The following is a 13,342-nucleotide window of genomic DNA, read 5'->3' on the forward strand; positions in this document are numbered from 1 at the left end:
CAACGTTAATCTAGGATGTCGTGAACTGTGCCAACAATACTCGGTCAACCTACAGGCAGAGATCAACGAGCCAACGATTGCGGTTCTTACCACAAAATCAACGGAAGCGGCATGAGGAAGAATACATTCACCTGCGAGACGCTATCATTAGTAACACCGATACAGCCTTGACTATTGCCAGACCAAAACGCATGCATTGTCATGACATCGCAGAACGTGTGCTCAAACAAAAAAATTAGTCTTTCAGGAGCGTCATTACAACATTACACGTAATCGGTCCCACACGTATCTGGATGTATTCGGTTCAATGGCAAAAGAAATGAAGAGCAACAAAAACATTTGCAAGTCCGTAAATAAAGGATGTAATATGGCTATGTTTCAAATTTTGAATACCGATTTGAATACTCCTCGATTGAATGACAACGACGAAATTAATATTGATTTTCTTTTTTTCGTTTTTTACTTTACGACAAAAATATATTACAACTTTTACTTTAAATTTAGCTTTGAAGAAATCAAACATGTCAGTTGTGTTAATGAAATACCGTTCTGAATCATATTTCGGACGCTTAAGGCATATGATGCAGAAAACAGATCTCAACTTTATGCACAGGAATTATTTGATTGATATTTTTAATAAATTAATTCAATATGCTTTTAAGCTTTCTACTTTAGTACCTATTTGATTGAAAACATAAAAAATCATCGAATAAAATGCTTTTCAAGTGAAGCGAATAAGATCATTTATATTTATGAAGCGAATAAGACCATTTATAAAAAAAATCAAATTACGGACAGATTGAATTCCAATTTCGGACACTTTATTTTGTAATTTTTTGAACGAAAATTCCATTACACTTAATTATACTTTATAGTCAACTGCGAATCACTTACCAAGCAATCACAGTAACCTGATAACGATGATGAGAACTGATGAACACGAGAGAAATTTAAATATTGATGAAGGGGTAAATTCTACGTGCTCACGCTAAGCAAACGTCAAACACAAACGATAATGAGTGGATTTTGGATTTTGAATGGATTTTTTCCTACTAAGTAATAATTCAAATGTAATTCTCAAATGAAGTGATACTGAAACCAAGGGATTACTCTGAAGAAGCAATTGTGATATTAATTTTATAGTTATATCATCAGTGCATTAAGCATTTCAAGATATTAGAACAAAGTGTCCGAGATATGATTCAGAACGGTACATTGAATAGAGAAAAGCAATGGTTTTCTGTTTTTCATGACATTCATCATTTTTGCACTCCAAAATTACAAAACAGTTTGAAACTGAGGTGGCAGTGACCATCGTATGTTCTTATTCCGAAGTATGATGCTACCAGCAAGTAACAAATATTCTAATTGAACTCTATCAGTTTTCTTAAAATATTCATCCAGAATTTGATTTAAACTTTGGATTTAGTACTTAGTAATACAGGGAGGACTCGACTATACACAGTCTCGGATTTCCTCTATATAATCGAGTAAATTTTACGGTTTTTGAATATAAAAGAAGAATTTAATGTTTGATTTATCACCTTAAAGTCAGAAAACAACTTTCTCACATGAAAGAATAAATTTATCCAGAATCTCTGAGGAGGTGATAGACGATCATATTGGATGAAAAAAAAATCCTCTACGCATATTTTCGAACTTCAACAACGACAGAATAATAGAACTTTTTATCGTTTCGGACTTTGTGGCCTCAAACTGGCTCTACAATAGCCATTCTGTTGCTTCCATTTGAAAGATGAGACAATTTAGTACAGGATATAGTAGTGGAACATTCACTTTAATGATGGAAGATTACATTTTTTCTTGGAATAAGTCATATTTCAAATGATGATTGAGATGATGATTTTTGGACATTCAAATTTGATGCGGGGTAATTTGGTCATGTGCGTGTTTCATCCGAAAAAAAAACATACTTATGTTTATGTAAAGTAATTTAGGATAATATTACAATCAGTAACAGTGTTCTGGGATCGATAACAGTGGTGTTGGCCAAGGATGGAAAACAAGGGTGCATGATGAGATTTACGATTAATCGCAAACTGCACAGATCGTAATCTGTGCAAACTGCGACTAACTATTAATCCTCTCCCATCATAACCAAATGATTTTCTCTTGGTAACTCTGAGTTGACCAAAGCATTGCTAGACTGAAACTAGTTCGAATAATTGAGTTACTCTCCTTCCTCGTTCTGTTTACAACTCCTAATAAGAATTTGCTCCATGGGAATGAGTATCTCTATGACGTACACTTTACGATTCTGGCTCTCTCGTCCGGGAGTTCAATTTTGCTCTCCGAGCGCGTTTACTTCGATGAAATTATGTGAGGAAAAAATGCGCTACAGCAGATAGGACGACATTAATGTTTAATGTTCCACAGAGGATTTCTCAGATGGTGTTTAAATTCATCTACAAGAGACTACAAACAATAATCCCCCTCAAATCACTAATTTTATGAGTTAATGTAAATGCGTTATTGGCCAAGGCTATTACGATATCGAACACGAGGTCTTGCGAGATATATTTTTCCGCCAGCACAAATACAGAACACTCCTTTCGGGCCCGAGTAAACTTGTGGCTAGAAAAGACCTTAATTACCTTGAATTAATCAAAAACATAAATTAGCGCAAATATGTCAACATTTGTTTTTTGTGTAAGCACGTAAATATTTACTCATTAAATTTTAGGACTGTGGAACTCTACATAATTTGTATGCAGATAGACTATCCACAATTTGTGGGGGGAATACTCATACAACTCAAATGGGTAATGATTATCTGCTATCACAAAGCTGAGAAACGTTTTAACGTTTTGTTTTACTACTGATTCATTAAAAAAAATTAAGCTTTATTTTAAAATGTTCTCTTATCCTGAGACTGGCTCATCATACCGTAGGCTAACCTCAAGGATATTTTTTATCCATTTTCGGCGAATAATCAATAGAGTGCCGTGTTATGAAACATCAGAACAATAGCAAAAACAACATCACGAACACAAGGTGTTGGTTCGGTTATTCCAGACGACATTGGAATATATTACATCTGATCATCTTTAGGAAGGTTAACGACCTTCAAAGGATAAATTTATCTTGGGAACATTAAATTGATGTTTATGAATTCCAGTCGGACGTTTATTCGATCTGATAATAATTGTGTGGTCCTCACAAAGCATATATTCCAATGTCGTCAGTTCACTTGAAATCTTCGCATACCGTTTGATGATTAGGTAGGATGTTGATAATCATTTTCTGCGATACCGATTGTTCCAACAGTATTTATTCGACAATATGGAGATTGAATACCTGAAATTAACCAGATTCAACCAAACAAATCTGCGGACAAAGCAGTATGTACACTCAAGAGATGCAACAAGTTTGAAGGGATATGAAAAAAAACATTTGTCGTTCAATAAATCTACTGCCACATATGTCGGAAGTCCACGATATATGAATAACATATGCCCATACTAATTCATTACATTTATTTGCAACGAAAAACGTAACCACACAGAATTGAATTAATCAAATATGTGATCCGTTTTATCTACAAAATAAAAAAGGGTCTTAAATTCCATTGAATTCGAAAAGTGTTTCGTGAAATCACTAATTGAATTATTATTAGAAAAAATATTTGAAGAGAAATGTGAATGTTTAGAATTATTGGAATCTAAAAAACGATTTTGGGCGGGATGAGATTCGCCCAAATCTGATGGTAATAAAATTAATCAATTGCATCCATTTCCCGTCTGCTGTTTATCGGGCGGGAGACGACAGCATAATAAAATCGACACGAGACTGAGTCAGCCACTCACTGCGGTCAGTGCAATAGAGAATTAAAAATCCCTCGACGAGTGTCGTAAGATTTCAGTTGATCGTCTCTTGTTACACTTTCCGATCAAGAACTCATCATCCGCTCTTTGGGATGGGATTAATCGTTTGTGGCTTGCACTCAAGACAAACCTTGAGTAGTAGAAGTAATGCTCCGAGAGTGCTTGCAGTGGGGATTCCTCTTTCATATTGCTTTTTTGAGATCTTGGTAGCTCACCGTTCCAAGTATTCTCTCTGTGTACATATGGAGAATAAAAGAGCATCGCCTGCTGGGGGTGATTTAAAAACATCCGACTAGAGGGATATACTTATTCATTGATCGTTGAATGTGATTTTTTACCATCACTGGTCTTGGCCATAAGCAAGACCATTCACCCTACACAAAATGCAAAGATTAAAATGCAATTAATTTCATTCATTGTTGTCGAACTTACAGTTTCGTTGCATCAACTTATTTTTCTTCTCTAGGCGAACAGAACTTTACTGCACAATACACGAAAAGTTAGTTTAATCAGCGGAAAAAACCCTTCAAACCACGATCGAAAAACATACATTTCCTTACAATCAAATGCTTGCTTTGTTCATGCTACCGTTTCCCCTCAATTTTTTTCAAAAGTTTTTTTAGGTTAGGTACATACGGTTCAACAATTAAAGGAGATGACATTATAAAAAAAATCGATTTTAGCCGTACTTTTCGAAATAAAGGAATGGTTCAAATCACCCCATTTACCTTACTGCCCAGAACGAGGAAAGACTCTACGAAAAAAAATGGAGCCGCAATATCCAACAAACAACCACGCGACTCCACAAAATGCTGGAAAGCGAAGCCTTCGCTCTATGAACTCAATCCCTACTAACCTGCTGCCTTGGGTTACAGTGGTTCTCAAAACTTAATATCACAGGAAATTCGGATGTCTTAAACGCTGTTTCAGCTATTGCTTCTAGTACGTCTTTGGCGCAGATCTCCGGAACGAAGGTGTAGCCGTGAACAATCACCGGCTCCTCAGTGCGGCCGTTCCAAAAATCGAGCTCAACGCATCTGCGGGTGAAAATAGACGTTCTCAGTGCACATTACTGAACAAGTAAATCGAGTTGGTATTGTAAGCTTAAAATAACTTGATGTTTGGGCGAGGCTTTCTACTAACCTGCATCCTGCCAGCAAACTCTGACGGTAGATTTCCACCGAACTTTTTCCCGTCAGCTGGTGCCCGGTCAGGTAGGTATTGTGCGATGAGTTGATGAAATAGTGTGACATTGGTTGCTCCATGTCATCGCATAGATCCAATTTGCTCGGTGCCATGATTGGATTATCCTCCGACATTAAGTACCTACAAATAATGAAACCCCTATTTAGAGACAAAGTAAAAAAATAGAACTAACGCGGCATGATGTCGACGAACGACGGTTTCATTTTCCACATCAACGATGTCAATTGCTCATCCGATATCCTTTGTTAGCAGGTTAACCCACAGGAAAAACTTTCCTCGTCTCCCACCACCAAACTGACGGTGGCAACGCCAATCGGAGCCGGGAGGGGAAACAAAATCCTTACTCACCTCAGAAAGCCATCAAAGCTGAGCTGTCCCTTCTGGGCGTTGAATTTGTTGGGCTCATACTCCTGGATCAGATCCCGTGCCCGGGCCGTGTTTGCGTACGGATGTAAAATTTCATTAAGCCTCGGGTCACGCTGTGTCTTGTTTAAAAAATCGACCAGCTGTGACGTGGACATCAGCCGCCGCTTGGATGTTCCGACGCTACGGGAAGGGAAAGTCGAAAAGTTATTTAATATCGCCGCAAATCACGGACACTTAGCAACGACCTAAGCAAGGCTTTCAAATCAATCATCTCTCGAGAGAGTGCGGGGATTAATGTGCCCCTCCGGGTGTCAATGTGGGTCCGGGTGTAGGTACAAATTACTATCTGCGCCATTGTGGTATCGTCCCGGGTATGGTTGTGACGGAAAAAGAATTGGGACGGAGATCCCCACTTCAGAGTTTATATCAACAAGCGGAATCAATCACTGTCAAGAAGTGGAATTTATGTATACATAATCTATATCTTCTCAAGCCCTTTTATCGGTTCTTGTCGCTTCCAGAACGTAGCTCTCGGGATAAACATCTTGGTATATTAACTGGCTGCCTTAACTGGGAAATTTTAAAGTTCCACCCTGAAGATATTATTACTTTAATCGCAATTCAAATACGAATCGTTCAAGCTGGAAAATTAAATTGTTCCTGGAAAAATTCACCGCCTCAAACGATATGAGATATGCTCAAGAAATATGCAAATACCCGATCAAGCAAACAAAAAAAAAGGAACCTGCAAAACTACTCTGGTTTTGAGAAGTAAGCGCACCGGGAAACAATTTTTCTAGCTGGATGCAATCGCAATGGAAAACCATTCAAATATCCGTCCGCCACGGGCTTCCCGGAGGGCACCCAAGTAAAGCACATCCCGAGACCGGTCATACTACTTACATCTCGTCGTAAACTTTCTCCACTTCCGTTCTTTGGGTGAGATTTTTGTACAGATTGAAAAAGTCCTCGAACTGAAACTTGGACAGCGCCAACGTGTCTCCCTTCCCCGAGGGTAGACCGGAAACGTCGAGCGCTTTCTCCACACGCCGCCGGTCGTCCTTGTTGGTGGCGAACGTTTTGACGATGCTGGTGGTGCGTCGGTGTGCAACGGGAAGCGGGAACAATCACGGCGCGGAAGCATGTGGAAAAAAAAATAAAAAGAGGAAGAGAGAGAGAGAAAATGAAGATTAAATTAGTTGCGTGTAATTGATTTTAAGCGGTCGGAACGCTTGTTTGCACTGCTAAACTTTAACATTCAGAGGCCGAAACGAGAACTTTGCCGAGTTTCAATTACGGAAGTGGGAAAGTTGAAGAACATTCCGATTATTTCACAGTTCTTTGATTATTATTCGAAGTTTTGATTGGCTCGGCCGAATGTTTTCAACCGAAATATGAACTCCAGGTTCAGCTTGTTTTAGCTCAGTGTTGCCCTTGGAATTGTGGAATCGATTCTAACGTTCGGAGCAATAACCCACAATATCATGTATCGGAAAGGTAGAGCCATAAATTCTGCTAATATAAATATGCAAAGTCATTCAATAGGTGGCAAGAATAATATATTGCTAATAATAGAATATTCCTCCTTGACGCGGTTCAGAATATCAACACCAAGTATCGAATAGTTGACGGCAGAAGTGAGCCCAGTTGTCAATGCCACAGGTTCATTTTAACTTTTCGAAGCAGATCGATTATAGCATTATTTTTCCATTATTCCCGAAAGTTATGTGTCGGGAGGGACACAACCAAATTTCGTTAGAACCGAAAAGCAGAAAAGAACAAAATCTCGCACACATACACCCCCACCTTAGTGTATTTGTATGAAATGCACGTGTGTTGATTAGGATACTGATGAATAATTCAGTAATCGGGAAATTAACTACTGTCGGTGAATATCACGTCCCACGTGATATGATGTCCTGATTAACATGTGTGCTTATCTTGTACAATTTCTTCTTCCTTTATTGCTGAAACCTAGTAAGGCACTTTCCGCGTCAGGTAGGGCCTTTTTCTCCTTTTTTTCTGCTCGCTTGGTAGAATTCACTTCGATTGATTAATCCTTCCAGCGCCCAAATTGGGAAATGACGGTGAAGTATAATTTTTCTCGTGTTTTGTGTTTGATGTTGGCTTGGCGAATTCAAAACATGCAGCTGAATATACTTGATTCATCTGATATATGTATATTAGGGTGGCAATGGATGTATGGGAAAAGTTTTATAAACGAGTTTCAAAAACCGAACATGTACATTTTGTTTATTGGCCCCAAAAAATGTTCTGTGCAAAGTTTCAGCTCGATCGGACATGATTTAGGGGTGCCTCAAAGCGCTCAATTTTTTGATTTTTTGATCCTCGAAAATCTTCCAAGGAGGCAGTAAAGGAAATTTGGAAAATCGAAATTTTGTTTTCGATGCCAAATGACTTAAAAATGCACGAAACGTCCAGATCTGGTGCCATATCGAAAAAAAAAATTTGGCCGAAAATCGACCTTCTGGGACTGAGTGCCGCTGAAGGTATGAAAAAAAAATACCGAATTTAAAGAACCGACCATGTACATTTTGTTTATTGGCACAAAAAAATGACCTGTGCAAAATTTCAGCTCAATGGGACATGATTTAGGGATGCCTCAAAGTACTCAAGGTTTAGATTTTTTGGCAACTCAGGCTTCGTGATAACACCAGATCTCGACGTTTTATACATTTTTAAGTCATTTGACATCGGCAGTTCAGCAGTTCACACATATAAACAAGATACATTTCATGAAAGTGGCAAATAGTTATGAGGTAAAAAGAGTTTTGTAATGTTTTGATCTATTTTTTTTTCAAGAGATGACGATTTACTTACCTAAAATAACTGGAAAGTTCTCAACTACACTGTCAAGAAAACCTTTATTCTATAGTAGATGATAGTGCGTATTCGTTTTTGTGAAAAAATTCAAGAGCGTTTTTTAAAAATTCGATTAGTCCAAAAATTTGCTTGTGGGGCAAAGGTGCGTAGTGGCTGTGGGGTAAAAGTTCGCACTAGCGTTTTGCTCTGAAAAAAAATAATTATAAAATGTTTTCAACACAATTTTTAACAGGACCCACAAGAAGAAAATTGATTTGAAGAAATGCACTCCAGAAATTCTCAAATTGCCCAATAGAGGCTTCGGAAGGGAATCTCTAAGCGTCGGATTGCGACAGACCTCGGTATTTCCGAATCAGATCAGAGGCCCACATCAGTAAGTGATTTTTTATTTGAATCTTATTTTATTGACATTTCTACTTCTGCTGCGATGTGTGAGCGAACACCTAGGGCGGTTCAGATAGGTATTTACTAGTGAGCAGTCTGAGGATCTGGCGCACCACTGCAGAGCACTGGACAAAACTTTCTATGGTATGACTCTCAAAGATTTATGGCGCCTGGTGTTTGATTTTGCGGAAGCCAACAACCTCCAGCACGAATTCAACCAAGTTGCAAAACTGGCAGGAAGAGATTGGGTTTCTAGCTTCATGAGGAACCATCGTCTGTCTCATCGAACCCCACATCAGCGCAACGAAGCAACAGTGCTCCAATGCAAAGCGTTGGAATCCTCAGAACCGAAATCCAAGATGAGGAATAAAAATAAACAATTGCTTAGAAATAATTCAAAATGAATTTCAAATGAAAAATGTTTTTATTTTTACCATGCATACAATTCAATAACAGTTGTGTTTCGTTTATGTTTATGTTTTCACATTGAACTTCAAATAAGTATTGTTTTTTTTTCAACAATGAGTTTCAAATAAATCAAGTGAAGGTGTACTCATAAACTTGATCTATATAAATAAAAATAATTTGGTGTCCGTTCTTCACGATTTAACTCAAGAACGAAGCAACGGATTTCAACAGTTTTAGTCTGCATCAGGTTTAAATGTCAAAAAAGAAATTATATACTGCGATTATAGATTACGTGCATACAAATAATTTCTGTGGAAACTTGAGTGTTCGAAATGATTTATATCAATATATCAATTGTGGGTGGGACGAAGTTCGCCGGGTTAGCTAGTTTGTTAATAAAAACGAATTCTGTTTCTAATGTTGGACATTTTCAGATATCTTATATTATCAGTATCTTCCCTCCCAAAAATTTCCACGTGGTATGTTCGACCATAACACCTACTCTTCTTCACCCATAAAAAGTCATAAAGCCCCCCCCCCTCCTGCCTACCGGTCAGTGCCTACACTCTCTAGTAATGATGCTTCTCCCGCTTCTGATGATAAAGCATTTATTTTTGGTATAAGTTATCCCAGAATTTCAATTCAATAAGTGCGCACTTTTGCCCCGTATGGTGCGCACCTTTGCCCCCACTATGAAGCAAAGGTACGCATTTCTCTTTTTACCTTAAAATAGGTATTTGTCCAATTACAAACACCATTCGAAAAATTCTTGTACTACGTTTCGAAGGTAACATATATAGTTACAATTTGGTAAGCAAACGGAATTTTATTTGCTTTTATTTCAAGAGTTATTGGACGACAACAGTTAGGTGCGCACCTTTGCCCCGCGTTACTCTACAGTAAACCGCAAGATAATTTTTGTTCGAAGTCCTAAAACAAGCGATCATAAATCTGTCTTGACAGCTATATTTGATTGGTCGTCGGGTGTATAGTTTAGACTTTCAATCATTTGCTGCGTACACCTGTAATAGGAGACAAAATTTCATTTTGAGGAGGGCACACAATTGAATATAAGCGACTGGCGCACCTATGAAACCTTGGCAATCTGTCATTTCAGTTTTTTTGTTGTGTTAGTACGCAAAACATTTGTTGGTGCTGGCAATTTGTTGATCTGAGGTGAAAAATGCCGAAAATTTGAGTGAATCAGAACAAACAGTTGTTCGTGAACTGAAAAAAACTATTATGAGTAACCTGGAAAAAGGAAGGAGAGCAAACAGATCAGAAACATCGATTCGAAATGTGCTGAAGAAAAGTGAAAAATATGGCGTTAAGAAGAAAACTAAAGGAAATACCAAAGCAAACAATCATGACAGGAATCGAATTCTGGAGCGGGCCGGAACTGAAAAAATCAATGCATCGGAAATTAAGAAGGAACTTGGGCTCTCAATTACCAATAAGCGCATTGCACAGATATTGCGGGCATCTTGTTACTTCAAGTACACTAAATAGGCCAAGAAACCGAACCTCACTCCAGCACAGGCTCGATTTAATTTCGTCAAAAAGAATATGGCATGGCGAAATGAATAGGATAACGTTGTATTTTCGGATGAAAAGAAGTTCAATTCAGATTGACCTGATTATTCAAAGTCTTGAGCTGGCCAGCACGTAGTCCAAACCTAAGTCCAATTGAGAACCTTTGGGGGATTCTTTCACGACGTGCTTTCACGACAGCGGGAACTAGAAGTTGCTGCGCGAGAAACCTGAATATTCATCGCATCGGTTTCACTCCTTTTTTAGAAGGACTCTTCTAGTTTATTGAAAATATTACTCCTTCTATGCAGTGGTATTTCATCTGCTCTAGATTGTTCAATTCGGCAAAGCAACTATGCTGTGGAACGTAGGTATGAAATTGAACAAATTCAAATGCAAGGTGATCTCACTTCCACCCAACATACATAGCAACGCGTTGTAACGTGTGAACTATATCGATTTTGGCGTCACACTAGGTTCGAAAATGAGTTTTTTTTTTTTTGAAAAAATGTTCAACACTGCGGCTTATTATGGAATAAGTAGTGGAAGAATTCGAATATCGCATGTTGAAACATTTTAATGCAGGTATAGAAGCACAGTCTAACTTTTAGTATGTACGATTGAAAATCGAAGACAAGGAAACAAATAAAAAAAAAAAAAGTTTCCGGTGAAATTGTTTGAAGACCCACATAATACCTATTTAGCACTTATCTGACCCTGCCAACACTGTTCTGATATTTGAATTATTTCTAGCGAAAAAAGTAAGGGGACCCTACCCTTATCGGGGGACTCTGAACAACGAATTTTCGTGTTTTTTTTAATTCGGATGTTGGAATTCACGTTGAGTGTTGGGAAATTTTGATGATAGGTTAACAAGTTGAGCCCCGCGTCGGTCCCTAGGGATCGAATAACGATTCTATGGTGGCTCGATACTCCTCCCCTCTTTCTAAAGGGAGGCTGCCATACAAATGAAACACAAATTTCTGCATAACTCGAGAACTAATCGATCAAATCGAGCCAAATTTGGCATGTGGAGGTTGTTATGGTGAATCAACATTCCTCCCCTCTCTTTAAGGATGAGGGTGGGCTAGCATACAGATGAAGCATAAGTTTCTGCATACCTCTAGAACTAATCAAGTCAATGGAACCAAATTTGAGATCTGAGGGTTTTTGGATACGAGAAATGTTTCTATGATGGTATATCGTCTGGAATGGAGGGGAGGTTCCATAAAAATAATACACATATTTCAATCAACCATATTCCAACTAAACATGACAATTGAAAATTTTCGGAAAACACTGAAAAAATGGGAAAATTTGTGAAAATTCAATTCCAATATGTTCTACAATTACAGAGTTTACAATTTACAAGCATTGTTAGTCCATTTGATGTTTGCGCTAACGAAATTGATCTTTGTTCGAATGTGGAAATGGATTTTAATGTGATAAAACTCACTCCTATAGCTTCTTATATCTATTTAAATAAAAATGAATCGTCGAATGTGTTGATAAGAGCATAACTCGAGAATGATACTATCCGATTTAGGGCTGTCTTTATTCTATCATATTTTCTGTATCACACATTTATTCCACGTAAAGAAGAAACATGTGATTTGCAAGTGGTTGGAAAATCCTCAACGAGAATGTGTCTGAAAATAAGCTGATATTACAATGACGGGTTTTGGTAGAAGTACTAGGAATTTTATAGTAAAAAGTCATTTTAAAGGGTAGATTAGAAGATCAATCAATGAACATTTCTGCGATTGAACCCATAAACGTGCGCTTAGTAAGAAAACGTGAATGTGATAACGAAAAATAAATTTTGAGCGGGACGAAGTTTGCCGGGTCAGCTATTAATAAAATAAAAATATATACGGTTTGTTTTCGGATGTTTTGCAAAATGTGACTACTTTATAATCGGATTGTTGACTATTTTCTATTTATACAATAAGTATCTTTGGGAACTGGGACCAACACTTATATTGTGCAAACGTTCTCGATGTGGGCTGAACGGAAAGCGCAGCAAGAAAAAATCGGAGCTTAACGTGTTAAGGTATATTTGAAGATGTATTTTTAATTTTCTGGATGCCAGTACACTGATTATAAAGCTGTCGGCAGCTGGGCGCGTGGATGCTTTCTGAATGAAATTAATTATCTAAATTGTTACGTAGCGATTTTTTAAAATTCGAGAAATTGCCAAAATGGCGACTATTTGGATAAATAATAGTTGACAATCATCGCTATTTAAAAATCATAAAAAATGAAAAATTTTAGATCTTTTAAAACTTATCAATTGAGATCATAGAAAAAAAATTCTGTCAAATCGGTCCACTAGATTCTGAGATAAACGTACCACCAGCTGAAACAACATGGTATCGAGAAAAACGCGTTTAATGATTCGTACAGCAATGCTACTTTTTCTGAGGTTCGAATTCGAATTCTGGGGTTACCCCCATAATTTTTTATAACTTTTCAACAAAATTAAAAATCCTTTCGGCAAACATTTCTGCAGGTATGAGCCTCCCGATCGAAGATGAACCAAAAACACGTGTAAGAAAAGTAGTTGTCAAAAAATAAAGGAACATTCAAAATAGCCGTACTTGTCAGCATAAGTGAGAGACATGAATACCAACATAATACCACAAAAAAATCTAGAATGGTATATACGTATCTCGCATAAATCCGAAGGTCGCGATACTTTTTGAACAGACCTCGTATAGCACCATGAGTCATCTTGTGAGAACGGAACGAATTAAGTT

The 13,342-nt window shown here is 37.6% G+C and overlaps 1 protein-coding gene across 2 annotated transcripts in view; it reads right to left on the bottom strand.

Annotated features, from left to right (window-relative positions):
- The window catches only part of LOC129777142 (1-phosphatidylinositol 4,5-bisphosphate phosphodiesterase classes I and II), a 339,666-nt gene that overhangs the window by 63,326 nt on the left and 262,998 nt on the right, over positions 1 to 13,342 (bottom strand). For both annotated transcript variants that reach the window (XM_055783222.1, XM_055783221.1), the window contains exons 6-9: positions 6,321 to 6,506; positions 5,400 to 5,597; positions 4,989 to 5,171; positions 4,702 to 4,882 (exon numbers count right to left, since the gene is read on the bottom strand). In XM_055783222.1, coding sequence (XP_055639197.1) covers positions 4,702 to 4,882; positions 4,989 to 5,171; positions 5,400 to 5,597; positions 6,321 to 6,506 — 748 coding nt within the window. The remainder of the gene's footprint in view (positions 1 to 4,701; positions 4,883 to 4,988; positions 5,172 to 5,399; positions 5,598 to 6,320; positions 6,507 to 13,342) is intronic.

This window comes from Toxorhynchites rutilus, chromosome 3 (assembly GCF_029784135.1).
Source record: "Toxorhynchites rutilus septentrionalis strain SRP chromosome 3, ASM2978413v1, whole genome shotgun sequence".
In the NCBI taxonomy this organism is placed as follows: domain Eukaryota; kingdom Metazoa; phylum Arthropoda; class Insecta; order Diptera; family Culicidae; genus Toxorhynchites; species Toxorhynchites rutilus.